This window comes from Petaurus breviceps, unplaced genomic scaffold, assembly GCF_028583685.1.
Source record: "Petaurus breviceps papuanus isolate PSGF00001 unplaced genomic scaffold, PetGlider_PUasm1.0 208, whole genome shotgun sequence".
NCBI classification, from domain to species: Eukaryota; Metazoa; Chordata; class Mammalia; order Diprotodontia; family Petauridae; genus Petaurus; species Petaurus breviceps.
The window spans coordinates 31512973-31538872 of NW_027185852.1; the positions used below are offsets into that span (position 1 = coordinate 31512973).

The 25900-nt window shown below is 52.4% G+C and overlaps 1 protein-coding gene across 1 annotated transcript in view; it reads right to left on the bottom strand.

Annotated features, from left to right (window-relative positions):
* Nucleotides 1-8236: 8236 nt before the first annotated feature.
* Nucleotides 8237-25900, bottom strand: part of LOC138165435 (KICSTOR complex protein SZT2-like) — a 78181-nt gene continuing 60517 nt past the window's right edge. The window contains exons 60-72 of the mRNA XM_069093794.1: nucleotides 22324-22403; nucleotides 21606-21731; nucleotides 21315-21517; nucleotides 17058-17148; nucleotides 16899-16979; nucleotides 13820-13894; nucleotides 12314-12527; nucleotides 12072-12228; nucleotides 11835-11957; nucleotides 11323-11749; nucleotides 11115-11231; nucleotides 9511-9579; nucleotides 8237-9422 (exon numbers count right to left, since the gene is read on the bottom strand). Coding sequence (XP_068949895.1) covers nucleotides 9279-9422; nucleotides 9511-9579; nucleotides 11115-11231; nucleotides 11323-11749; nucleotides 11835-11957; nucleotides 12072-12228; nucleotides 12314-12527; nucleotides 13820-13894; nucleotides 16899-16979; nucleotides 17058-17148; nucleotides 21315-21517; nucleotides 21606-21731; nucleotides 22324-22403 — 1907 coding nt within the window. The 3' untranslated portion in view covers nucleotides 8237-9278. The remainder of the gene's footprint in view (nucleotides 9423-9510; nucleotides 9580-11114; nucleotides 11232-11322; nucleotides 11750-11834; nucleotides 11958-12071; nucleotides 12229-12313; nucleotides 12528-13819; nucleotides 13895-16898; nucleotides 16980-17057; nucleotides 17149-21314; nucleotides 21518-21605; nucleotides 21732-22323; nucleotides 22404-25900) is intronic.

Below are 25900 nucleotides of genomic sequence, written 5' to 3' on the forward strand. Positions count from 1 at the left end.
CACCGCTTCAAAAAGTAATAGATCCAGCCCTTTTGTTGTCCTGGCGCCCCCCTCCCCCAGCAACTTCACTTCAGCCCCACCTGGAGCGACTTCTGATGGTGCCGTTCCTGGTCTAGATCCCGGGACCTGCCGACCTGCCCTCCTCCCTCAGCTTGTTGGAGGAGCTCCCTGTTGGACTCCCATTGGGCTCTTCAGACAAATTCCTTCTTTCCTCCTCCCTGGAATGTGTTCCCTTTGTGCGCTCAGACTTTATTCTTGAGCTTCTCCCATCCCCTCCTGGGCTGATCTCCTCTGTGGAACCCTAGTAAACAGAGCCCTCTGTCCTTCCTCTGACCCTCGGACAATCGGTACTCCCCAAACCTAGGATGCAGGCCAGCCGATGCCTAGATTTCCTCTCCTTTCACAAATTGGGAGAGGGGAGTCGCTTCCCTCAAAGTTTCCCATCAGTCTCCTACCACAGGCCCCCTCCCCCCCTTAAAGGAAGGATAGGATTTCCTCTGGTTGATTACTCCAGCTTTAGAAGGACTAAAATAAATGATTAATCAACCAACCAAGGAACATTTATTAAACACCTGCTCTATGCCAAGCTCTAAGGGTACAAAGAGAAAAAAGAAACATTCCTCATCTCCCCTCCCCCCTTCCCCAGAGTCAGAATTGTCTCTGACCAAAAATCGATGCAAGGTAATTGCTGGTAAACTGGTGAGGGGGCAGCGGAGGCGTTAGCAACTTGGAAGTGAGGAGGGGGTGGATGTGGCAGCTGAGGAAAGCCTTCTATCAGTCACAGAACAAACATTTATTCAATGTTTACTGTGTGCCAGGCACTGTGCTAAGTAAAATACCAGCAGAAAGACAAGGACTGCCTTCAAGGAGCTTACATTCTCTTGGGGGCCGTCAACATAAAAGGAAGCTGAAAATGGCCTGATAGATAACAACTAGAGAGTAATGATACAGGCAACAAATTTACAGTCGCTGAGGTCAGAGGGAATGAGGACCTGGTTTGAGAAATACACAAGCCAGGAGATAGGGAGGGTGAGCAAGAGGAAGTTCCCCATCCTCCAGTCTGTGAGCCCCTCCCCTGGTGAGGTCCAGGGCTAGGATGGAAGCGGGGACAGGGCCTAGAGCAGAGATGTCATAGCTAGAAGGGAACGCCCAGGAGAGGAGATGACTTTTCCAGTGCAGACCAGCACCTTCTCTGCACCTCAGAGAGTCTTAGAGAGATGCTTGGGTCACTGAGTGGTGAAGTGAGCTAGTAGGTGCCATAGGCTGGGCCTGATCCTAGGTGCTCCCTGTCTCCAGGCTGACTCACTAGGTACTTGGCCACACTGCCCTTACTTGGAGCCATGAAGGCAAAAGAGAGACATCCCTGTCCTTTGGGCAATTGTATAGGAAAATGCCAAATAGCTACAAGGAAGTTGGGGCGACCCGATCCCACAATGCTCCCCCACACACCTGCTTCATTCTGATGCGCATACATCCTCACACTCTCCCAGCCCCAGTGGGGAGGGGAGGAAAGAGGGAAAGTGAGGGAGGAGAGGGAGAGCAGCGGGGAAGGAGGAAGGGGGCAGGGGGCAGAACACAGCCTTGACTTTTCCAGGTATTCCAGGACAGCTGTTGCCCCCCATTCCTGCAATGCTCTCTCCCTTCTCACTTTTGCTTTGTGCCTTTCTTCCAAACTCGGCCCAAATCCCCCAGAAATGGGACATATGGGTCTAGTTTGTACATAGCTGTTTGCTTGTCTCCCTCACAGACGGAGAGCTCCTTGCGCGGGGACTGTCTTTCACCTTTCTTTGTATTCCCAGCACTTTGCACTGCCCCTGGCACTGAGTAGGCGCTTTATAGATTTTTATTGACCGGCTGACTTAAGCCTAAGGTTAGGAATCACTTCCTAGGGATGAGAGCTGTCCCAGAGTGAAAAGGACTGACTCGAGATGTGGTGAGCTCCCTGTTCGTGGATGGGATCTCCAAGCAGAGGCGGAAAGCAAGACTGGGGGGTGGGTGGGGGTGAACGGCTGGGTCTGCCCTGGCTGTGAGGGCCAGTCCTTGCAGCTAGGGCGGGGCCAGTTGGCGACACTTGTTCCCAGGGCCAAGGGGGCGTGTACGGTGGGCTCGTGTAGAAAGGGTCCGGGGACAGGGCCTGCAGCTGCTGGGGAGAGGGGCGGGGTAGGTTTAGGGAGGCCGCCCAGGTAGACTGGAAGAGGGGGAAGGGGGATCCCCGCGGGGTTTATTTCCGGTTAGGTTGGATCCCGAATTCGCAGGTAGAGCGTGGGCGCCCTCTCGTGTCTGTGGAGAGGCCAACTACAGAGCCGGTCCGGGAGCAGGGGCTGGAGCTGGAGAGGCTGGCGAGCGCGAACTCCCGGAGGAACCACCCCCGGCGCCAGGCCGGCAGGCTCCCCGGAGGCGCAGGCGGCATTGGCACCAGGGCGCAGGGGAGGAGGACGGCCACGGTTGCGAGCGCATCAAGTGCGGCCGTGGAGCTGGGCAAGGCGTGGGCACAATGGGCTCTGCATCGGGGTGGGAGGCGGCTCCGCACATCCGCCCCTGAGTTGGGGAGAGGGACGCCACGGGTGCGAGCGCATCAAGTGCGGTGTGGGCACTGTAGGGCTGTGCTCTGGGAGGATAGTTCCACGTAGCCACCCGTGCGTGACTGCGGAGCTGTGTGGGGACGGAAAATTAGCGGCAGCTAACTGATATCTGTTCGGCTCACCCGCGGTGCTGGGGTGGGAGTGGGGGTTAAGCGGGGCTGCCCCGGGATTTACATTCAGGAAGGTTTGGGGAGAACCCCAGACACTTCTTTTGCTGTGGCGGGACCTTCACCTCCCAGATGTAGGAGCCCCAGTGGGTAGAGGAACCCCATGTCCCCCGGCCTACTCCTACCATGTCAAACATCTGTGAGGCCTGGAGTCAACTGTCCACTAAATCTCCTACCCCCCACCCCACTACTAGTCAGCGTTTATGTGGGGCTTTCCAAGAACTTTGCAAATATGACTTCCATTTTTGTCCCTACAAGAACCCTGGGAAGTGAGTTTTATTATTGCCCCCACTTTCCTGATAATGAAACTGAGTGGTACCAAAAAGGCGGGACTTGCCTAGTAAGCATCTGAGCTGAATTTGAATTCCGTTCTTCTGGTCCAAATCCACAGCTCTGACTCATACCACCCAGCTGCCTCTGGGCTTGCTTGGGACCTGGAGTCTGGGGCCATAGGTCCCACTTGAAACCAAGGCAGGGAAGTAAGGGTGGGGGGGATTTGAATTGGGGAACTGGGGATCTTGGGGTTACTAAGGCCACTTCCACACTAGGTATTCTCCAGGGGCAGATTATGGAAACATCTGGGAATTTCTGACCCTCCTCTGTGAACTGGGGCAAAAGGCACCTCCTCCCTTCCACAGCCCCTAATGACCAAAGTGGTGTGTCTGATATGATCTGTCTCACTTACAGGTCCCCATGGTGCTGGTGGCCCAGGGCTCTAATCAAGGGACTCCTAAGATTGGAGATGTAATTCTTTTCTCTACCTCCAGATTTGGATCCCTACCTTCTCCTCCTTGGGTCACCAGCTAAAAACATCACCCCAGCAGTGGCTTTGCTGCCTGGGTGGCTGAGAAACAGAACTGGCAATTGTCACTTGGGAGGGTGACTAGCCCCAACGAAGAGTTTTAATCTCTCATTGTTGAGATTCCTCTCAGTCAGGAATGAGCTCCGCCTAGGGATCGTGGGAAGACAGCATTATATATGGAACAAGGAGGAGCTGAGGGATGGAGGAGTCCTTCCTAGTCACTCAGGAGTGCCCAGGTTGAGTCCATCACAATGGGTGAGGCTTGCAGGGGACCTGAGTTATTAGCTTTTATTTCTGCTCAGTTTTTCCCCTCCTGGTCCCCAGTCCGGGGACTGGGCAGTTTTCCTTTCCTCCACTAACAGATGTCCCTGGAGCCCATCTTTGTTTTCTCCTTTGGGGTCTGATGGAGGTGGAGTAAAGAAAGAAGGGGCAAAGGCCAGATATGGGTGGCTCAGGTGTCAAGTCTGGGGGATTCCAGGATCTGAAAAAATGCAAAAAATCAATCTGGAGTTGCTGTTCAGGGCCTAAAGTGGCAGAGTAAAGGAAAGAGGGAACAGTGCCTACCAGGGAAGACAAGGAAGGCAGGGCTGGCTGATTGAGCAAAGAACAGACTGGAATCAGGTCAGGTCAGCAACTTAGAAGAGGTTGACTGTTGACCTCTCACCTCCAAGCTTTGACCCTTGAAGAGGTATGATCTCATGGACTAACACTGTATCCACCCTAAGGGGGATGGAGGAAGAGCTCTCAAGAAGAAAGTTCTGAGGAAATGAGAGAGAACTGATTAATGGACACACAGGGAGCTTTCTAACCACCTTAGATTTTTAGAAGGTTCTCCAGAAGAGCAAGCTAGCACAGAAATCAGGATGGCTGCAGAAGGGAGGGCTGGCCCTCCCAGTAGGGACAGTGTCAGGAGGGTCAAAGGGCTGCCCAGCCAGGCCAAGGGGACTTTAGCAATATTGAGGGAAAGTAGAGGTTCCAAGCTGGCAGCCAATCAACAAGACAGAACCAGGAGGCTTATTTTGCTCTATTAAAGGAAGTGCTCTTTGGACAATGAAGGACAAAAGCAAACATGACTAATGGGAGTTAATACCTAACACCTGGCTGACCAGGCCCAGGTGAACTCTGGCCTCCCTCATAGGAGTCAGCAGACAGGACTGCAGAGTGATAACTGGAAACGTCACCGAGACAGGATTAGAAAAGGGCAAATGTCCTCATTTTCCAAAAAGGAAGAAAAGAGTCTGCAAACTATAGGACAGTGAGTTTGACTTGATTCCTGGGGAATTCTGAGAATATATTATTAAAGAGACAGTAATCATCTGGAGAAAGAAGTGAAGCAGTATTCACAACCAGCTCCACCTTGTTTCCTTTTTTGAAGGGGTTCACTGAACTGGTAGATGAGAATTCTCTGGATAGTTTACTTAGATCTTAGTAATAATAATTCCATTATTAAAATAATAATAATCATCTCAGTGGCATTTATATAGCAATTTAAGATTTACAAAGCCATTTACAAATATTATCTCACTGGATCCTTAAAACCCTGTGTGATAGGTACTATTTATTATCCCCATTTTACAGATGAGGAAATTAAGGCTCAGGGAGATTAAATGACTTGCCCAGGGTCAAACAGCTAACAAGTGTCAGAAGAAGGATTTGAACTCAGGTTTTCCTAACTCCAGGCCCAGTGCTCTGTGACCTAAAGCGCCACCTAGCTGCCTCTGGATGAAATCTCCCAGACTATTCTGGAAAAGATGGAGAGATGTGACCTATTACTGACAATTAGATAGATTCCAACCTGATTGGATTCCTAGACCCAAAGTGCAGTTATTATTTCAATATTATCTGGGAAGATTTTTCTCCAGTAGAGTGCTTGCAGAGGTCTCTGCTTGACCCTGGGCTGGACGGTCCTTTCCGTGACTTTGATAAAGACATATAAGATAAAGTCTGTGACTTTGATAAAGACAAATTTGCAGATAATCCAACGTAGCTGGGGATCACTGAATGGCAGCTTAAAAAAGCCCTTGGTCCAAGCTGAATCACATTAAGGAGTCATAAATGTAAGGTCCAATACAGATTCACAAAATTATCTTTATAAAACTAAGATTGAGGAGAACTGGGGAGAAGGCGGCTCATCTGAAATGAAGCTGAGTCAACAGTGTGCTATGACAGGTGAGAAAGCTAATAATTGGATCTTAGGCTGCAGTTAATCCCTCAACAAGCCTATATTAAGTGTTAAGTATTACAGAGGGGAAGCAGATATGTCCAGGTATGAAAGGGCAAGTCCTTCTGTGCTGGTTAGACCACATCTGGGCACTACAGGTATTGTCAAATGGAGAGCATCCAAAGGTTGGGCATCAGAATGGTAGGAGACCAGAAGTCCATGAAGTGAGCCCATTTCACCACCTATCCAAAATGTTTGAGAACAATCTAAAGAAGAATCCAGGCTATCTTTGTGGACAGGTCCAGCGGGGCACAGGCAGGATCCCACAAACAGTATTCCACAGCAGACTAAATCTTCAGGGTAGGCACGGGCAGATGGTTGAGGAGCCAGGCTCAGACAGGAAAGGAGGCAGAGCAGACCGTGTGGCCTCTGAGGAAATTGTCCAGTGCTTCGCCTGACCCCAGCTTATTCTGGAGGCAAAGGCCAGTGTTCTTCCAGTGAGACTATCTGCTCCACCACTCTTGTCTCTCACGAAGAAGCGGCCCTTCTCCTTGTCAAGGCCAAGCCCTCTACGTGTACAGGTGATCTCTTTCCATCCCATCTTCTCCCACAGATGGTTGCGGCTCTCATCTTTACTTTGGCATTGTCTTTCCTAGTCTACTGGCTGCTTCCCTAACTGCCTATATGTTAGGTCTCCCCCATTCCCAAAAACCCTCGACCAGTTCCCCCCCACCCAGCTAGCATCCCATGTCTTTCCTCCCTTCTGTGGCTCTACTCGTGAAGGCCAAGCACAACTGTCTTCTCTTCCTTTCCTCTTGACTCTGCAATCTGGCTTCCAGCCTCCTCACCCAACTGAAATTGCTCTCTCCAGAGTGACTCTGATACTCCCTTCTCTAGAGGTTTTCATGATTCTGCCCTCCTGGCTCTTCCACCTAACTGCCCCTTACTCACCTTTGCTGGTCTCTATTTAGGGCACACCCACGAAGTGAGGGTGTCCCTCGAAGCTCCTTCCTGGGCCATTTGGGCTTCTCCCTCCACACTCTTTCCGCTTGTTTCACCTCCCAGTTTCAATGGTCATCTCTATATGGATGACTGTCCCATCGACTTGTCTGGCCCTAATCTCCCTCCTGACCTTCAGAATGGCATCTCCAATTGGACATCTAGAGTTATGTCGAGTAGAAATCCTAAACTCAACATGTCTAAAACTAATCTTAAACCCTCCTCTCTTCCTAAGCCCATCACTGGTAAGGGCACTACCTCCCTCCCAGCCACCCAGACCCCAATCTGCTGCCAAAGCCCATGAAATCTGCCTTCCAACACCTCTCACATATGCTCCCTTCTCTTCTCCGCCATCACCTCCCCTCCGGTAAGGGAGTTCATCATTGCAATAGCATAGGTTATAGTCTTCCTTCCTTAGGTCTCTCCCACTCTGTGCAGCCTCCACTCAACAGCCAAAACGACCTTCCTGCATTGCAGATCGGACCACGTCTCTTCCAGGGTCAAGTACAAAATCCTGCTTGGCATTCTCAAAGCCCTTTCCACTCCCCCACCTCACATACCCTGGGGTCCAGTCACACGGGCCTCACTCTAGTAACACTCCACTTCCAGACTCCAGGCATTTTCACTGGTTGTGGCCCCTGCCTGGAATTCCCTCCCTCATCTCCACCTTCTGGCCTCCTTCAAGTCCCAGCTAAAATCCCACCGTCTACAGGAAGCTTTTCCTGATCCTCCCTTCCTCCATGATAGCGACTTACCTCTATTACTACCCTCTATGCGGCTTGTCTGCCCCCATTAGACTATAAGCTCCCTGAGAGCAGAGAACTGTCTTCTCCTTGCTTTGTGTGAGTCCTCAGCATTCAACAAGGAAGAAAGACGTCCCCCTCGGCACATAACGGGCTGACCACAAGACCATGGAGAGGACTGGTCCTGGGGTCAGAGGATGTAGCCCTTGTACTTCACCACCATCCTTGCGATGACCGGAGCCCACTGTGGTCAATAGGAGGGAACCTGGCCGAGTCACCCAGGACAGATGGGTGAGATGAGGTGCAAGCAGCGGTGGTGGAAGGACCCCCAACACTGGAGAGATCAGAGATTTGTGTGAGGCATGGAGAACTGCTCTGTTAAGAGCTCTCCCAGGTGGGATGCCTCGGAGGAGCCTTGAATGACACCCTGCTTCCCCCTTCTGACTCTGAATGTCTGACAAGATTGGAGGCGGGGAGGCCATAGAAGAGGGGAGGGTGCAGGCCACGGGCCCAAGGGGAGGGAGGCCCTCCCATCCACCCTTCTGAGGCTGGTCAACAATTCCACAATGGAGGCAGATGAGTTCTACAAACAAGGTCCTGAGGGCTTAGACCTGCAAGCAGGAGATGGAGAACCAGCCTGGAGGGCTGCCAGGGCCCAATGGGGAGGGCAATTAGCTTGAAAGTATCACCAAGGTCAAGGAGGCTGATCTTCAGGAGGGAACTCCTGGTTGAATTCAACCTCATGTTGTCAGTGAGAAAGCTGAAGCCCACAGAGAACCGACTTATCCTTGGTCACAGTATTTTATTGGGAGTGTTCAGAACTGAATTTGTCAAGGCAGAGAATAAGACAGGGCACAGGGAGTGAGGGCAGCGAGGGCAGGGAAGGACAAGACGTGAGCGAAGTAGGGGGAGGTAAGGAGACAGCTCATGTCCTTTCTCTTCAGGCCTCAGGTACACCCTGCCTGTATCCCCAAGGACAAGCTGCTGTATACAGGAGGCATTTACTGTGGCCTGCCCCCCAAATCCCAGGACGGCCTCAGTTCTGCTGGGGTGGCAGCAAAGCCTCAGATGCCTGCCCATCCTAGGAAGGTCAGGCCTGGGAGAAATCTGTGGCCTAGTCCTGGGGGTCTATTTGGGAATCGGGGAGTACCAGAGAAGCTTTGCTATGACCCCCCCCCCAAAGTTCCCACAGGAGCCCCATGAAGTGGATTCCTGTCTTACTACTGGAAAAACTGAGTCTGGGAGGCAGTGGCTTGGCCAGGGCTGCCACCGGGGATCGCCCCCAAGTGCACACAGGAGCTTTCTTTCCCTGCCACTGCTACTGCTGGCAACAAACTCAGGAAACTTCTCTAGGGCCAGAGTGGACTGAGGGCCTGCAGGGAGAATGGACAGGCCAGCACCAAGACCTCTGGGGCCAGCTACGGGATCAGTGTGAGCAGCTCCGAGGTTGAGGGGTCCAGCTCCCCATGAGGACAGCAGCAACATGCACCTTTATTGTCAGGGCTCTGCTCAATCTTTTTCCTTTTCTTCTCCCTCTCATGGTGCCCAACCAAGAGGCAGGGAGGGGCATCATATGGTGGCTGGCAGACCCAGTCCTCTCCTGCCAGGGTAGGTGTATGCACGGCTCAAGAGGTCCAGCCTAGGCCTGAGGAATGGAAGCCTGGAGACCAACAGAGTACTACTTCTCATTAAGCCTGACCCCCCAAGGGCTGACCCTCAGCAGTCACCCACAAAGGGGCCCCTGAGTCCAGGTGGTCAGCAGGTATGGGGCAGCTCCAGGGAGGATTCCTGGTAGTCAGTAGGTCTGGCGAGCATGGCCCCTCCTCAGAGGAGGCGAGTCCACAGGGTGAAGCAGGCTGTGTTGATGACAGACTCCAGGTGGTGGTAGGTGGAGACCAGCTGGGCAGGAGGGCTTTCGCTGTTCTGGGGCTGTACAGGAAACGGCTCTCGGAAAACCACTGTGAGCGACTAGAGAGACAAGAGAGGCTGCCAGTGAAGAGCGGAGACCAGGATCCTCAACGTCAGGCCCTGGCACCCTGGCACCGTGCCCACTCACCGTCTTTCCTGAGTGAGAATCCAGAAACACCAACACGAAGCAGTCTGTGAACTTCTGATTTAGCACCACCTGGGCAGGGGCAGGGTAACACTGGGCTCAGTTCTCTGGCCCAGTCCTCCCCCAGCCCCCTCTCCCCCCTCTTCTCTGCCCATCTGCCCTGTGCTCTCCCACCTTCTCCATCTCTACTTCCTGCTCCCCAGGGCTCCTCCCTCAGTCCTCAGGGGTGGCTGGCTAGCCAGCCCCAGACTGAGCCCTGAGTGCCGGATGTGCACGGCTCCTTGCAAGACCAAGAGGGTCCTGGGAATGGCCTCCTTAGTCAATTGCAGCTGGACCCCAGGGAGCCAATGTCCTCCTTCCAAAATGGAGCCCAGAAAGACCCAGGATCCTTGGGCTGTGAGCTGACCAAGGTGTATTCCTTGGCTTGACCACTGGGCCTCTCACCCTCAATAGGGCCAAGCTCACACCAGCTGTCTGGGCTGGTCAGTCACTCTGCTGCCTCAGCTACTGAATTAGCACTCCACTTGGACCTCTAGATCTTTTTCAGATAAACTTTCTACCCATATCTCCCTCATCTTGAATTTGGCAAGCTGCCTTTTGGGTCCAAAATGTATGACTTTACATAAGTCCCTACTGAGCATCATTGGATTGGATCAGATCGGATCCCACATTCAGCACCCTAGGAGAAAATTCTTTTGATGCCGTTGAAGCAACGCCAGGTTCCTGCTCCTCCTGGGAACTTCTCCCCCCGTCTAATGCTTCCCCCCAGGCACTGGCAGGCCATGCAGTGATGTGATGCAATTGCTTTGCTCTGCCATGTCCAGCTTCCTACTGCCTCACCTGCCACACCCATTCACTGCCAAGTCCTCATCTCTCTCCCACATCAGCTGGTCCTCTTCTCCCTTAGGCATGCTAGCAGCCTCTTCCTAATAGTCCCCCCTCTAATCCATTCTCCACACAGTTCTAAATGACGTTCCTAAATTAGCACACCTCTGACCATGTCGCTCCTTCAAGATTCTGCACTGGCTCCCTATTGCTCCGAGGAAGTTGCTAAGCACTTCAAGCCCTTCCCAGTCTGTCTCCATGCTCTGGTCACACTTCTCCCCATAACCTGTGACAGACACACTGACCTCCTCGCTGTTCCTTGGAACTCGGCCCGGCCTGGAACACATGGCCTGCTCCTCCTCTCGGCCTCTGAGAAGCCCCAGCTTGGCTTGAGGCTCTGCCCAAGACCCACCCCCCACAGAAGCCCCCTCTAAGTCATCTGGGTACTCCTATGCATGGCACTGTGCTCTGTCTCCCCAGAGGAGCTGGGGCCCAGCTGCTGCTCCCAGGAGTCTGACCACCTCTGCACCTGGGGTGTGGACCATGATGTCCTCACCGAGGGCTTCCCCCTGAGAGCCTCTAACGCTGTCCTTCCTGGTGAAGGGGCCAGCCCACCCCTCCTTTCTGGTCACCCCTAGGCTCTGCAGACGTCCCCCGACCCAGCCCACACAGGACTTCCTAAGGCCAGCACCACACACTGCTCCTAGGGGCAAGTCTTGGAAGGGGAATGGGAGGAACCCCCAGAGAATGGCTTGGCCTCCAAATGAGGGAGGGCCCCTCACCAAATACTGAGTCCCTGAATCTGGGCTCTGGAAGTGGCGGCAGCTCTGGGGGAAGCGGCTCAGGAGGACTTTGACAAGGCTCTGGTACCAGGAGACCGTCATGGACAGGAAGCAGTCCTGGGGTAGCCACACACTCACGCTGAGCCGGCTTAGCCAGTGCAAACTGGCCCCCTCGCACCCCTCCTGCCCCCTCCTGCCCGTGCCTCACCAGCTGGGGGTCAATGTCCCCAATGGACTTGGCGTGCACGGCTCCCAGCAGCTCCTCCAGCTCTGCCAGGGCCAGACGCCCACCCAGCCGCAGCCGGTCAGCCCCAGGTGGCTCCAGCAGGAAGAGGCGCTTCCAAAGCGTGTCTCGGCGACAGTGACCACCGGCCTGCTGCACCAGCTGGGCCAACAGCGTCCGTGCCACAGCCACCTCAGCGGCCAGGGGTGGGAACAGGGGCGCTGCTGAGCCTGGCTCGGGGCTGGAGTCAGAACCTGGCGGGCCTCCCCCAACCTCGCTGGGGCCCCCCCTCGACCCGCTGGGACCTTCTGGCTCGGGAGTGAGGCGAGGGGACTTCCGGAAGCGGCGCATGTCAGCAGTGAGCCGGGGGAAGAGCTCCCGCTGGCTGGTGAGCACCACGAAGAACTGCAGGCTGGGGGCACAGACACGGGCAGGCCATGAGGCTGGGCTGGGGCCGCCCACCCCAGAGGCTGCCCCTGCTTCCCAGCCAGGCTTACCGGAGCACGTGCCTCTCGGCCTCCCCCTGCTCCTCGAAGGGGGCGGCACAGTGACACACCAGCAGGGACACATCGAAGTCGTCCTGGTGCCGGAGGCCCTCCACATCCTGGTAGACGCCCGGACTACAAGGAGAGGCTCGTGCTAGGCTGCTGCCTGGCCTGGCCCCACTGCGGGGGAAGGGACTGAGCATTGTGGGGGGCAGACACTGCAGGAGCTTCACCCTGGGGCAGCCTCACCTGTTCCACACAGACACCAGGGCGTACTCATTGTGCTCAGGGCCCCCGCCGGGCCGGGCCATGCGCAGCGGCTTCAGGCGGTAGGTGCTGGCGTGGTCGGCCACGTAATTGTACAGCTGGTGTGCGGCGATGAGCTGGGTGGGGAGCTCCATGGTGCCTGTGGAGCAGAGGGGACCAAGGGGAGTGGGCAGCTGCTGCCGGGGGCCCTGGCAGAGGGGTGGCCCAGGCTCTGGCTCCCTTACCCTGGTAGATGTGGTTGCGGCCAAAGTTGGGGCCATCGGGGTGGTGAGTGAGGAAACAGCGCAGGAAGCTGGTGAGGTGGTAGCCCTGGCGCAGGGCCAGGTGGGAGCCCAGCACGTGCTGGTGCGCCAGCCGCAAGTGGAAGTCATAACTGAAGGAGTGCACGTGCATCAGGTCTCGGACCTTGTCACACTCTTCAGTGAATAGCATGGAGAGCTGAGGGGAGACACAGGTGAAGAGGGCCCAGGGCAGTTAGCCACATTCAGGGCCTGACCAATGCGGGGGAGAGAGCCTGGCTCGTCTCCCGGGACTTGCAGTGTGGCCAGGCCTCAGTGCCCTGGACTGTAAAGTGAGGGGACGTTACTAGATGACTCCTAAACTCCTTTATTGCTCCTAGCTGGATTTCCGGCTTCTGTGGAAGGGGTAGGAGGAGACAAACTCTCAGCTGAAGGCATAGAAGGGGAGGAGACAAGGGGAGAGAACCCTGGGGAGCACTGCGTGACTTGAGGGGGGGCAGGTGGGCTCATGGGGCCTCCAGGAGGTCACTGGCCAGGAGTGTTGGACCCAAGAGAAGCGAGGCAGAGGGAGGCCCCATCAGGCATGGTGGGAGGTTCCTGGGCCTCACTCTACAGCCTCAGAGGTGAGTCTCAGGCCGATGGAGAGCCAGGAAAACAAGGGATGTGCTGTGCTGAGCATGTGATGGCCCAAGCCAACTGACAGCATCCCCTGCCTAGGCTGGGAAACCTCATCATCTTCCATGTTATTCAGGCAAGATGGAAGGTTCCTAAGCAAACCCTGATGGAATCAGGGCTTCAGGTGGAAGGTGGTGAAGGGGTTGGAACAAGAGGGGAAACCCGACCTTGGACAGGCATTTAGGCTGAGGAGGAAGGGGCAGGGAGGGGGGCTGGCAGCTGGAGCCCTAGTGCCTGAGGAGCAGGTCGTTGGGAGAAGAGCAGGGTGCTGGACGTGCCTTGCTCAGGGGGCACTGAGGCTGGCCTCTGTGGTCCTGCTGGGGGTGGGGCAGGGGACCTTCACAACTTGTCACAACAGGGCCTCAGGATCTGGTGACCAAAGGATACTCTGGGAGGGGACTCAGGAAGTGCCTCCCCCCCGGGCCTGGAAAGTCTTGGACATAAGGTACAAGGTCAGTCTCTCTCCCTGCTGCTTATGAGAATGGCAGGTGGGAAAGCCAGCAGCCAGGAGAGCCATGGGCTCGCAAGGGTGGGAGGTCACAAGGCCTCTTGTGGCACTCAGCCTTACCCATGCATCTTAGGACGTAAGTTCTGCCTGCCTCCCCAGTGCCTGGCACAGTGCTTGGTTTACTGGAAGTGCTTAATAATGGGTTGACATCTTTCCTGGCCCTGGCTCTCACTCTATCTTTGGGGGGTTAAGGGAAGGGAGCTGGCCTAATCTCTGCTCACAGTCCTCAGCAACACCTCGCTTCCAGGACCAGGCAGAAACAAGAACCTTCCCCTTCTCCCTCCTCCCACCCTTGCTGCCCACCTTACCTGTGAATTAACAGCCTGCCCCATGGGGATGCGGGAACACTCCAACGCGTATTGCTTCACACAGAAGTAACAGCCCTGGGAGGAGCCAAGAAGGCAAGGGTTAAGGGCCATATCTTCACCCTCCCCAGACTTCCAGTCTCCCTGCCTCCCCTGCCCCCCATGCAGCTGTGACCTTACCTCTGGTCCCCTTCACCTCCTGCCTGACTTATCCCAATGGCATTCCCCCTTCTCAACCATCCTGAACACAGCTGCCAAGATGATTTTCTACAGCCTGGGCTGTCTGCCCAGGCTGCGTCCCTGCCACTTCTCAAGCACCAACTCTGGCCTAGCCCTCATGCCCTCCAGAACCTGACTTCAGGGCCCCCTCCCAGCCTTATTTCCCATGATGCCCTGCCATTCACGCCCCACCCGGCCAAAGTGGTCTATTTCTGCTGCCCCAATGGGCATGTCTTGGCCGCCACAAGCTGCCCCGCGGCTGAAGCCAGGCTCCCTCCCACTCTGCTTCTGCCCACCCTGCTCTGTCCTGAACAAACTTCTCTGATTTCTGACCTGCTCCTCCCAGATGCTCAGGCACCCCCGGGCATTCTCTCCAGCCCCTATTCTATCCAGACTAGGCAGTGCCTCTAACAAAGTAGGCTGGGGCAGGGGCTCCCCATGGCCCCTTCCACTGCCTAGCTTGGTCCTGCTTCCTGCTAGCGCCCATGGCTGCTGCACCCAGCACAGAGTGCAGGGCCCACCCCCCGGGAGCCCATCAGCCCTTGCAGTCCAATCGCGCACCAGAAGCGTCCTCTGCCGTGAGTGACGCATCCTTTGGGTCATTCTTTGGGTCAGTGTGAGCCTTATCTCTCCTGTGCTTTGCCCTCCCTGGGACCTTCAGCCCCTCCACCCTCAGCTCTTTCCCAGGCCATCACTGCTGCCCTGACTTGTAATGGCCGGCCATGACTGAGTGCCTCAAGGCTGGCAAAATGTCAAATCAAGTGATCCTCACAGCAACCTTGGGGTGCTCCTATCCCCCTTCTATAGGTGGTGAAACTGAGATAGAGAGCACTGAAGTGGACTGTCCAGGGTCACAAAGTCAGTAAATGTCTGAGGCTGGATTTGCATTCAGATCACTGCCCCTCCCAGGCCACACTCTCCTCTCTTCCTGCTCTGGGTTCCCTCTCTGAGTCCCACGTCACCCCACACCCCTCCTGACACCGTCCCCTGGCCTCTCCCCCACTCTGGTAGGGAGGCCCCTGGAACCCTGGAGAGGAGAGGATGGTCCCCCACCCCCGGGTCTCACTCGCCTCCTGCCTCCCCTCTCCCCCTCCACAGCATCTCCCATGTTCTCAGAAAGCCCTCCCTGGCCTTAGCATTCCTGCCAGCTGCCTGCCCAGCCCCACAGCCTCTCCTCCCTCCTCATCCTCCTCTGCAGCCTCTGACACTGCAGCTCACCCTCTGCTGGAGACCCTCCTGCCTAGGTGACCAGGCCCCAGCTCCCTCCTGCCCCAGCTCCCTCTTGCCCGGGTGTCCAGGCCCCAGCCCCCTCTTGTCCGGGTGTCCAGGCCCCAGCCCCCTCTTGTCTGGGTGTCCAGGCCCCAGCCCCCTCTTGTCTGGGTGTCCAGGTCCCAGCCCCCTCTTGTCTGGGTGTCCAGGTCCCAGCCCCCTCCTCATTCTCCTCCTACCTCTCAGCCTCCTCTGCTTGATCCTCATTCAGGTCACACCTGCTAATGAAGGGTGGCCCACGGGCTTCTATCCTGGGCCCTCTTTTGTCCCTCTATACTATTTCATGTGGTAATGTCCTCAGCTCCCAGAGATTCACTTATCCCCTCTATGCCGATGATCTGAACACTTATCGTCCAGCCCTCATCTCTCCCTGAATCTGCAGACTCAAATCTCTAACTGCCCACTGGCCATCTCAAACCACATGTCCTGTAGACATCTTGAGCTAAACACACCCAAGACTGAACTCGTCATCCTTCCCCCAAACCTTCTCTTCTTCCTATGACCAGCCAGGGCCACGCCCTTCTCTCGGGCACCCAGGCTGGCCACCCCGTCCCCAGCTCCCACCCTGGCACAGGCCTGCACCATGCCACAGCTACCAGGTGCCTGTTCTCTCCCCACCCCCCTCCAGCCTCTGCTCAGCCACCAGAGGGATTTCCCTAAAGCTCTCCCTGGCCCCACTCAGCAAACTCCAGGGGCTCCCTCTCGCCTCTGGCTTTCAAAGCTCTCCCTACCCTTCTGGTCTCTTAGCTTTACTCTCCTCCGTGAAGCCTGAGAGTAGGCAACACTAGCTTCCTTGCTGTTCCTCGCACACAGTGCCCCATCTCCCATCTCTACGCCTTTGCACTGGCTGTGCCCTGCTTCTGGAACTCTGGCCCACACAGGGTCATGAAGAGTCGGACACGATCGTACACAAGAACACACAGAACTCAGGCATCTCAGCTGCACCCAACCGCTTATCACCCCATCTGGGGTTTTCTGGGCACAGATACCGGGGTGGTTTGCCATTTCCTTCTTCAGATCATTTTACAGGTGAGGAAACTGAGGCAAACAGGGTTAAATGACCTGCCCAGCTAGTCAGGGTCCAAGGCCAGATATGAACCAAGGTTTTCCTCACTCCAGGCCTATGCTACCTGGCTGCCCCAAAGGTTCTTACAGACAAAAAGTGCAACTTCTGTCTTGTTATTTCCTGCCTTGGGCAGAGTACCTGGCCTATGGTAGGTGCTCAATAAATGGCTGCTGACTGCCAGATGCCTGATCTGCTGCTGCTGAGCCCGGGCACTGCCTCCTCCAAGGAGCTTTCCCGTATTGCTCTCCTCCCATCCCACCCAGAGCTCACCCGTGCCCTCCCACACACTGTGTTTCCTACTCTGCACTGGTCCTGTCCTGCATGCTTAGGGCAGAGAGACAAAGGGCTCCAACCTGTGTGTGTTATCTACAACATCTGTTCACTCTGGAGGGAAAGTCCTGGCACCTTGGGGCTGGGCAAGGCAGCATGTCACATCCTCCCTTTACTAACCCGCCTTCTGAGGACAGGAACTAGGACAGGCCGAAGCAGACTGGGGCTGAGGGACAGCAGGCTGTGCCCAGCACTCACCTGGAAAGCCAGTTCCATGAGCACAATGCCTCCAGGCAGAGCCCGCTGCAGATGGTAGGTAGTGATGGGAGAGCTGGTGCTCTGAGGGAAGAAGAGGAAGGAGTGAGGTTCTAGGCTGGGCAGCCCAAATTCTGTGGAGGGGGGGGAAGGGAGACTCACCTTTGGGCTCCCATCTGCCTTGGTCTTGGGACAGGAGAAAGAGCCTCGACCCTCAGTGCCCAGGATGGCCATGGCCCGGAGCCGGCTGGTGCTGGAACAGAGCAGGGGGAGAGGGTGACAGAGGTTGGGGGGATGGGTCAGACACCTGCTGACCTCATCTCTGAGTGGTGGGCACCTCAGTTTGGATGGACAAGAGGTGGAGGGTGGGGGGTGGAGGAAGGTAGCACACCAGAGAATGCCAGTGTGCATGGATCAGTGGAGGACTTGACCCCCACGTTCAGCTTATGCTGATGTGGTTTCAAAGTTGCCTTTTGGGAGACTCAGGTCATGTGTCTGGGAAGGGAGTCCTGGTCCTTCCAAAAGTGGCTGCAGCTTTCAGGTTTAAGAAGTGCCATTGGAGGGAAGGGTGGCTGCCTCCAGGCCTCTGCAGCAGCAGGGCTCATCAGGAGACTTGAGGGACTGAGTCTCTTCCACTCACTTGATGAAATCACAGGATTTCAGGTAGAGGTAAGAAAGACCTGGAGCTGCAGAGGTTCTGCCCCTTTCAGACTGAGCAGTCACATTCCCCAAAACTGTGGGTGATGACCTTGTCTATGTGCAACCGGTAAAGGATGGGAAGCCGGCAGGAACCCGTTCTTCTCACATGGTGAACAAGTATTAGGGGGGGACATAGACACATTCATCACTCTTCTTTGATGTAAAGGAGTTTCTCAATCAACTTGACAGAAAGGAAGCAGTGTGTTAGCCAAATCAAAGCCTCCAGGCTGGCAACTGAGCTTTGCCACTGAATAACTATGATTCTGGGCAAACCAATCAATCTCTTGGGCTCCTGGATTCTGGCTTCATTTATGAACAAGGCTTAGGCCTAAATAGCCTCCAGATGGCCTCTGAGCTTCAACCCACTCCAATTCATCCATCTCATGAATTTATGGGTGGCTAGCAATTGGCTGGTGGCCTTAAGAAAGCATGAGCAAGCTGAGAGTCACCCCTGGCAGTAGAGAAGAGAGCCGGAGCCCTGCTCTTGAAAGGGAATTGCTTGTCTTGTCTCTAATGCAATCCTTTCCTCCACTGGCCAAGGTGTCTTACAGTGGAACAATTCCTCAGTAAGAGACACTTTGGGACCTTGAGCAGAATCACAAGCCCGAAAGGACACCGATCCTCAGGGCACTGCCTGTAGTGTGTGGAGGCCTGAGTTGGTCACATGTCCCTTACACCTCTACCTCCCACTTGGAGCTCTATGAGGGTGGCCATTCTTCCCAACAATGCCGCAGGCATTTGTGAGAAAAGCACCCCAGGCTGATGGGAGAGAAGCTTTGTAACCTTTACTGTGCTGTTTTTTTTTTTACCGTGCTGTTTCCATAAATGCCTTTTCTGTGGTTTGTGTTCCTTGCTCATGAACTACAGTTATAGGAATACGGACCCAGAACACCTTGTTGTCTCTCCAGAAGACCCAGAGAGAGTAAGTGGTTTGCCCAAGGTCAGACAAGTAGTAAATGGCCAAGCGAGGATTTAAACCCAGGGCCATTGACTACACACAGATCCAGGGATCTTTTCACCACACTACTTTCACGAAGAACAGCCTGCTAGGCCAACATCTTCTTTTTTGACAAGGTAGCTAAAGATCAGGGGAATGCTATAGTTTTTCTAAATGTGGGCAAAGCTTTGATAAAGTATCTTATACTGCTCTTGTGGAAGAGATGGTGAGGAATGGAGTAGCCAGAGGTTCAACATCACACTGGCAGGAGGTCTCTGGTGGAGTGCTCCAGGGGTTCTGTGCTTGGCCCTGAGTCTATCCAATGACTTGGATAAAGGATTAGATGGCACATCCATTAAATGTGCATCTGACACAGTGGTGGGAGGGATAGCGGACACTAGGGATGATGGAGCTGTATAAAAAAAGAACATGAAGGGAGAAGGGAAGAATTTGGGACTAAACAAGAGACTGAGAGCATCAGGAGGTGTAAAATGGATAATTGTGATTATATTAAATTAAAAGGCATTTTCAGAAACAAAACTAATGCAGCCAAAATTAGAAGAAAAGCAGAAAGCTGAAAAACAGTTTTTACAACAAGTATCTTTGATAAAGGCCTCATTTCACAAATATAAGGAGAACTGAGTCAAATTTATAAGACTACTGAAAAATGATCAAAGAATATGAACAGGTAATTTTCAGATGAAGTAATCAAGGCTATCTTTGGTCACATAAAAATGCTCTAAATCATTGCAGATCAGGGAAATGCAGATTAAAACAGCTCTGAGGTACAATGCCATACCTATCAGATTGGCTAACAGGATACAAAAATAAAATGATAAATGTTGGAGGGGATGAGGGAAAATTGGGACACTAGTGCAGCTGGGGGAACTGTGAATTGAACCAAGCCTTCTGGAGAGTAGTTTAGAACTATGCCCAAAGGGCTACAAAAATGTTTACACCCTTTGACCCCAGAATACTATTAGGTCTATAATCCAAAGAGATTTTTTAAAAAAGGAAAAGGACCTATTTGTACAAAAATATTTATAGCAGCTTTTTGCTGTGGCAAAGAATTTGAAATTGAGGGGATTCCCATCAATAGGAGAATTGGTACGTGATTACAATGGAATACTATTGTGCTCTAAGAAATGACAAGCAGGATGATTTCAGAAAAACCTGGACGTGAAATGATGCAAAATGAAGTGAGCAAAACCAGGAAAACATTGCACATAGCAATATTAGCAATACTGCATAATGATCAGTTGTGACTTAGCTATTCTCAGTAATACAATGATCCAAGACTATTCCAAAGGACTAATAAAAAATGCTACCCACCTCCAGAGAAAAAAAGGATGGCGTCTGAATGTACACTGAAGCACATTATTTTCCACTTTATTTTTTGGTGGTTTTTTTTGGTCTGTGTTTTCTTTTACCACATGACTAATATGGAAATACGTTTGGGATGACGGCACATACATAGCCTATATCAAACTGCTTACTCTTTCAGGGCGGGGAGGGGAGAGAGCAAGGCAAGGAGGGAGAGAATTTGGAACTCAAAATTTTTTAAAAAGTTAAAATTTTTTTTATATGTAATTGGAAAAAAAATAAAATATTTTAAAAAAAGAACACGAAAGGCAAGACACTGGGCTGAATCTGAAATGATGCTATGCAGCAGAGAGAAATGTCTCATACTTAGGTTCAAAAACCCAACTTCTTAAGTACAAGATGGTGGAAACATGGCTGGACAGACTGTAGTGTCTGAAAAGGATCCAAGGATGTGGGTGGGTTGCCAGCTCAATGAGTCACTAGGGTGGTGGTGTTTGAGAACCAGAAATAAGCCAACTGGCTCTTTGTTCAAACAAATCATTGAAAAATATAGTAAAAAAAATAGAGAAATGTATTTTTGTCTCAAAGTAAATACATTTTGTTTGGCTGGTTCTCCCACCCTGCTCTAGGGGTTAAGGCATGAGCTAGACCCAGAACTGGAGAAAAGAAGCAGTATAAGCTTCAGCAAAAGGTGTCTAATGGGAGGGTCAGTGCCTGTGGGCCAAAGAAACTAACATGAAGAGAGGGAACAAACACTGGGTTTGAATTTCAGCTCTGCTGCCACCACCCTGGGTGATTTTTGGGGATGTCACTTCCCTTTTGGGGTCTGTTTACTCCTCTGTCAAACAAGTGAGTTGGGCTAGGGGAGCCCAGGGTAATAGGATCTAGGACAGAAATAGTTTTAATCCCTAAGTGTGCCTTGTCCTAGTAGCAGTGGGCTTCAGATGCTATTCTGGGCCAAGTGAAGGGCTAAGGGCTGCTGGGAGGGACACAGAGAGGTCCCAGGGAAATAAGTGGGCATGAATGAGGGGGCTAACTCTCAACTGAGAAGTGAGCCAGGGCTCAGGGACTGGAGGAGCCCACTGTCTCCTCCTCAGTTAAGAAAGTTCAAAGGTCCAAGAAGAACCCATATTGACCTTCTGCTCCTGGCACTTAAAGGTCTCAGGGCCTGGCCACTTGAAAACTAGCCAGTAGGTGGGACACAGAATGGCCAGGGTAGAAGGACACAGGGAAAACAAACCATGAATGGAGAATGCAAGCTTCATGGCTAGAAGCAAGAGATAAGCTCACTGAGGGAATAGCAGGTGAGTGACAGGCTGAGGAAGGATGGCCTGAGGCCCAGGGAGAACATGGGGAACATGAAGATATGGCATGAAGGGGTAGTGTCTCCCTGCGCCTGAGGCCACCCTGCCTTTGGGAGTCTGCATGGGTGTTCCAGACAATGGCGGGAGAGGGCTCACCTGCGAGTGGGTGAGGGGGGCCGCAGCTGCACCAGAATAAAACCCGTGCTCTGCAGGTACTGGACGTACTGCAGCAGAAAGGTCGAGCTCAGCTCCCAGAGCCATGGCTCCTCTCGGGCCCCAGGGATGGGCAGCTCCCCAGCCTCACAGCTTGGAGTTGGCTCCCGGCCTCCACCCCCTGACTCATTGGAGCGATGGCGGCGCTGCAGGGAAGGAAAGCGGTCATAGCTCCTGTTGGGTCCCACCAATGCCCTTCCCTACTCGGGCTCCACACACTGGGACGGGAATCACCTTTCCCTCAGTGGGTGCTGTGGGCTCAGGGGGTCCGTGCTGCCAGGAGGCTGGGTCGAAGAGCAGGGCAGTAGCACAGTAATGGACCAGGCGTGAGGACTGCTTTAGGGTCTCCAGCTCCCCAGCCTAGGAAGGAACATAAAAGGTCACTTGAGGTTTCTTAAACAGAGCCAGCCCTGGGAGGAAAGGAACTGTCAGGAAAATACCCAGGAAGAATTCTGGAAAGAGTCAGGCAGTTGTCTCCTCCTATCCCATTGAGGGTTGAGTCAGACAGAGACCAGGGAGGCCAGGACACTCCCCACAGTGTCCACATCATGCCTGTCTCCCCATCAGTATTAATTCCACAAAGGCCTGTGGGTTTGCTCAGGTCAGAAGGGGACAGAAGAAGCCTATAGCCAGTAACATGTCCAGCAGGGGCCCAGGAGAAGGGGCAATACTGGGAGAAAACATCAGAAAAGGGGGCATGGTAGCTGCTCCAGGAGATGATGGGGGGAGCCATCCCTGAGCCACTCTACCAGGAAGAGTGGGGCGGGGGAGTCATTCCTGGCATCCATGGGACAGGGGAGTCATCCACAGTCAAAAGGAGATGGGGGCAAGGGGTAACTGTCCCCAAAAGTCCATGGAAGAGAGTAAAAATGAGGAGCTCAGATACATCTTGGGGGTTATAAGTGGTCAGAGCCCTCAGACCCTCTCACCCTCCATTCCCTGAGGTGCTCACACTGATGGGCATGTTGGACTGGGCAGACCTCTGTTGCCAGGTCACAAAGAGATTCTCCATCTTCATTTGACGCTCCAGCTCTGGGGGGGGGGGGAGGGAAGAGGAAATATCAGCTCCCAGCCTCTTTCACAAAATCTCTAGATCTTGGATGTGGAAGCTGCCCCAGGGGCCAAGGGGGCTACCTTCTTCCTTCTATTACACCTAGTGGCCGTGGGGTGGCCCAATCCACTCTGGATACTGGCCACTCTTCAGCTTACTGGTGCTACCCTCTGAGACCACACGGAACAAGGCCGATCCCCCCCATTCACAACATGCATCTCCCATCTAACCTCCATATGGCTATCACACTGCCAGTGCTAGACCACAAGCCTGACACCTATTCAAGAAGCTTCAGTGAAGTGTGATGCCAGTAAGCCACCAAGGGGCCCCTGCACAGCTAAACAAAATAATGACAAATCTCATGGAGATGAACCAAAGGAAAAGCAGGAATAAAGGGAGACTCGCACTTCAAGAACTGACCTTCAATTATAAAGCAATCATCATTTAACTTGTTTAGAACTGCCCCATCCCCACCCCTAATGGAAAAGTAGATCTAGATAAGCAAGAATCAGAAAGAAACCAGGAAACATAAAATACTTAAGAGAAGAACTCTTTATCTGACATGAACATCTTAGAAAATGGGAAAGCAAGCTGGCAGAAAAAGGATTTGGAACAATATCTGACACCACATACTCATCATGGATAGGAACTTTGAATATACGAGGTCTTAGAGGGGAGAATTCCTAACAGTCAAGGGATAGAGGAGACCACAAAAGATAAAATGGTCATTCTGATGATGTGAAGTCACTTAATATTTACCTTATGTGTATTTATTTATCTGTATATGTGGCATTTTCTAACCAGTAGAATACATGTTCCTTGACGGCAAGGACTATTATATCCGTCACTGTGTACCCAGAGCTTAGCAAAGGGCCTTGCTATAGCAGATGCTTAATACATGCTTGTAAAATTGAATGAAGTGCATCACTCCCCACCCTGGCTGTCCTCTTCTGGAGATATTCCAGCTGATCAGTGCATACCCTACAAGGCAGCACCCAGGACAGAACACAGCATTCCACACGGAGCCATAAGAGGGAAGAGGGCACTGAAATCACCATCACCCTAGCCTGGGAAAGGAAGCCCTTCCTCAAGCAGCCCACAACATAGTGACTTATCTCATAGTTCACAAAAGCACCCCGATCTCTTTGAGACAGCCCGGGAGCCAAGGCTCCTTCATCTTAGTACTGGAGACTTTCTCAAAAAAGCAAACAACTTGATGCAGATCCCTATTACGTTTTATCTGCTAAAATTCAGTTTCGTGTTCTAGTCTGTCAAGACCCTCTGATCCTGACTCTGCCCTTCAGGATTTGCCCCGCCAGCATGGCGCTGTCTGCCAACATGCCAAGGCCTGGGGCCGATCCCTTAGAGATCCACCAAGTGGCCCACAAACCATTAATGACCATTTGATGGATCTGGTCTTTTGGCTAGTTTGGAATCTGATCCCATGAATGTTCAGCCTACATGTCTCTTTTGTATCCATGAGAGTAGCATTGAGAGATGATGTGCTCTGCTGAAATCTAGATCTACAGTATTTTCCAGACTCAGTGACCCTGCCAATAAAAGGAAATGAGTTGAGTCTGAACTGACCTGATGACACTCGTGTTTCTACAGAGCCTGAGGTTTGCAAAACACTCCATATACATTTTCTGTCTTGCTCTGGACTAAGTGGCATGATGGTACAGTGGATACTGGGCTCAAGAGTTCAGAGAGATGGGTTGGAATTCCGTTCATGGCTGTATGGTCCCGGGAAAAGTTGCTGAACCTCTTCCTGCTTTGGTTTCCTCATCATTAAAGCCAGGGTATTGGCTTCAATGGTCCCTAAGCTTTGGATCTAGGACAACATGAATCTAAGCTTTTGACTATTTGGGATCACCATTTTCCTTTATAGATGTTCATCCCTTTAATAATGCCTTCTAGAATTTTACCAGGAATTAAAGGGAAGGTCAATGGCCTATAGTTTCTAGACAGTTTTCTCCCCTTTCTCAAAAACTGGGACAACATTTGTCCCACAGAGCCTCGCTCAATGTCAATGATCTTCTAGAGACCACTGATGTGGTTCAACAACCATATCTACCATTTCTCAGAACTTAGGACAGTATTCACCTGGCCTAGAAGACTCGAACTCGACTGAGAGCAGTGAGGTACTTTCTTCTGTTGTTGATGTGTTCTGTAGGGGCTGACTCTTCGTGATCCCATGAACCACAGCAGTCTAGGCCCTTCTATCCTCAGCTATCACCTGAAGTCTGTCAAAGCTCATTGCTTCCATGACTCTAACCTATCCATCTCATCCTCTGTCATCCCCTTTTCCTTTTGCCTTCAATCTTTCCCAACACGTGAGTGTTTTCCAATGAGTCCTGTCTTCTCATTATGTTGCCAAAGTAATTAAATTTCAGTGTCAGTATTGGACTTTCCAGTGAACAGCCTGAATCAGCCTGAATCAGCTTTGTGAAGTATTGACTGATTTGATCTCGTTGCTGTCCAAGGGACTCTCAAAAGTTTTCTCCGGCACCACAATTTAAAAGTGTCAATCCTGCGGTGCTCAGCTTCCCTTATAGTCCAACACTTACAGCCATACATTGCTACTGGAAAAACCACAGCTTTACTATATGGACCTTTGTTGGCAAGGTGATATCTTTGCCTTTCATTGTGTTCAGATTTACCACAGCTTTCCTTCCAGGGAGCAAGCTTCTTTTAATTTCATGGCTACATGACTTGTCAGTAGTGATCTTTGTGCCCAAGAATATACAATCTGACACTGTTTCCATTTCTTCACCCCATATGCACCAGGAAATGATGGGACCAGTTGCCAAGATCTTAGCTTTTTTTCTTCTCTTTAAAATGTTAAGCTTCATGCCAGCTTTTACACACTCTTCTTTCACCCTCATCAAGAAGCTTAATTCCTCTTCATTTTCTGCCATGAGAGTGGTTTCATCTGCATAGCTGAGAATGTTGATATTTCTCCTGGCAACCTTACTTCCAGATTTTTATTCATTCAGCCCAGCACTTTGTATGATGTGCTCTGCATACAAGTTAAATAAATAAACTGACAACATATAGCCTTGTTGAGCTTCTTTCCCAATCTTTTTTTTTTTTTTAACATTTGTTTATAAAACTTTGAGTTCCAGATTCTTTCCCTTCTTCCCTCCTCACCCACCCCCACTGGGAAGATAAGCAATTTAATATAGGCTATACATGTGGAGTTACGCAAAACGTTTCCATAGTAGTTATATTGTGAAAAACCAACTATATTTCCCCCCAATCCTATCCTGCCCCCCACTTAAATATATTTTCTCCTTCAACCCTGTCCCTTTTCAAAAGTGTTTGCTTCTAACTACCCTCTCCCCCAATCTGCCCTGCCTTCTATCATCCCCCCTCTTATCCCCTACCCCCCTATTTTCCTATGGGGTAAGATACACAATTGAGTGTGTATGTTATTCCTTCCTTAGGCCAAATTCAATGAGAATCAGGTTATCCCTTT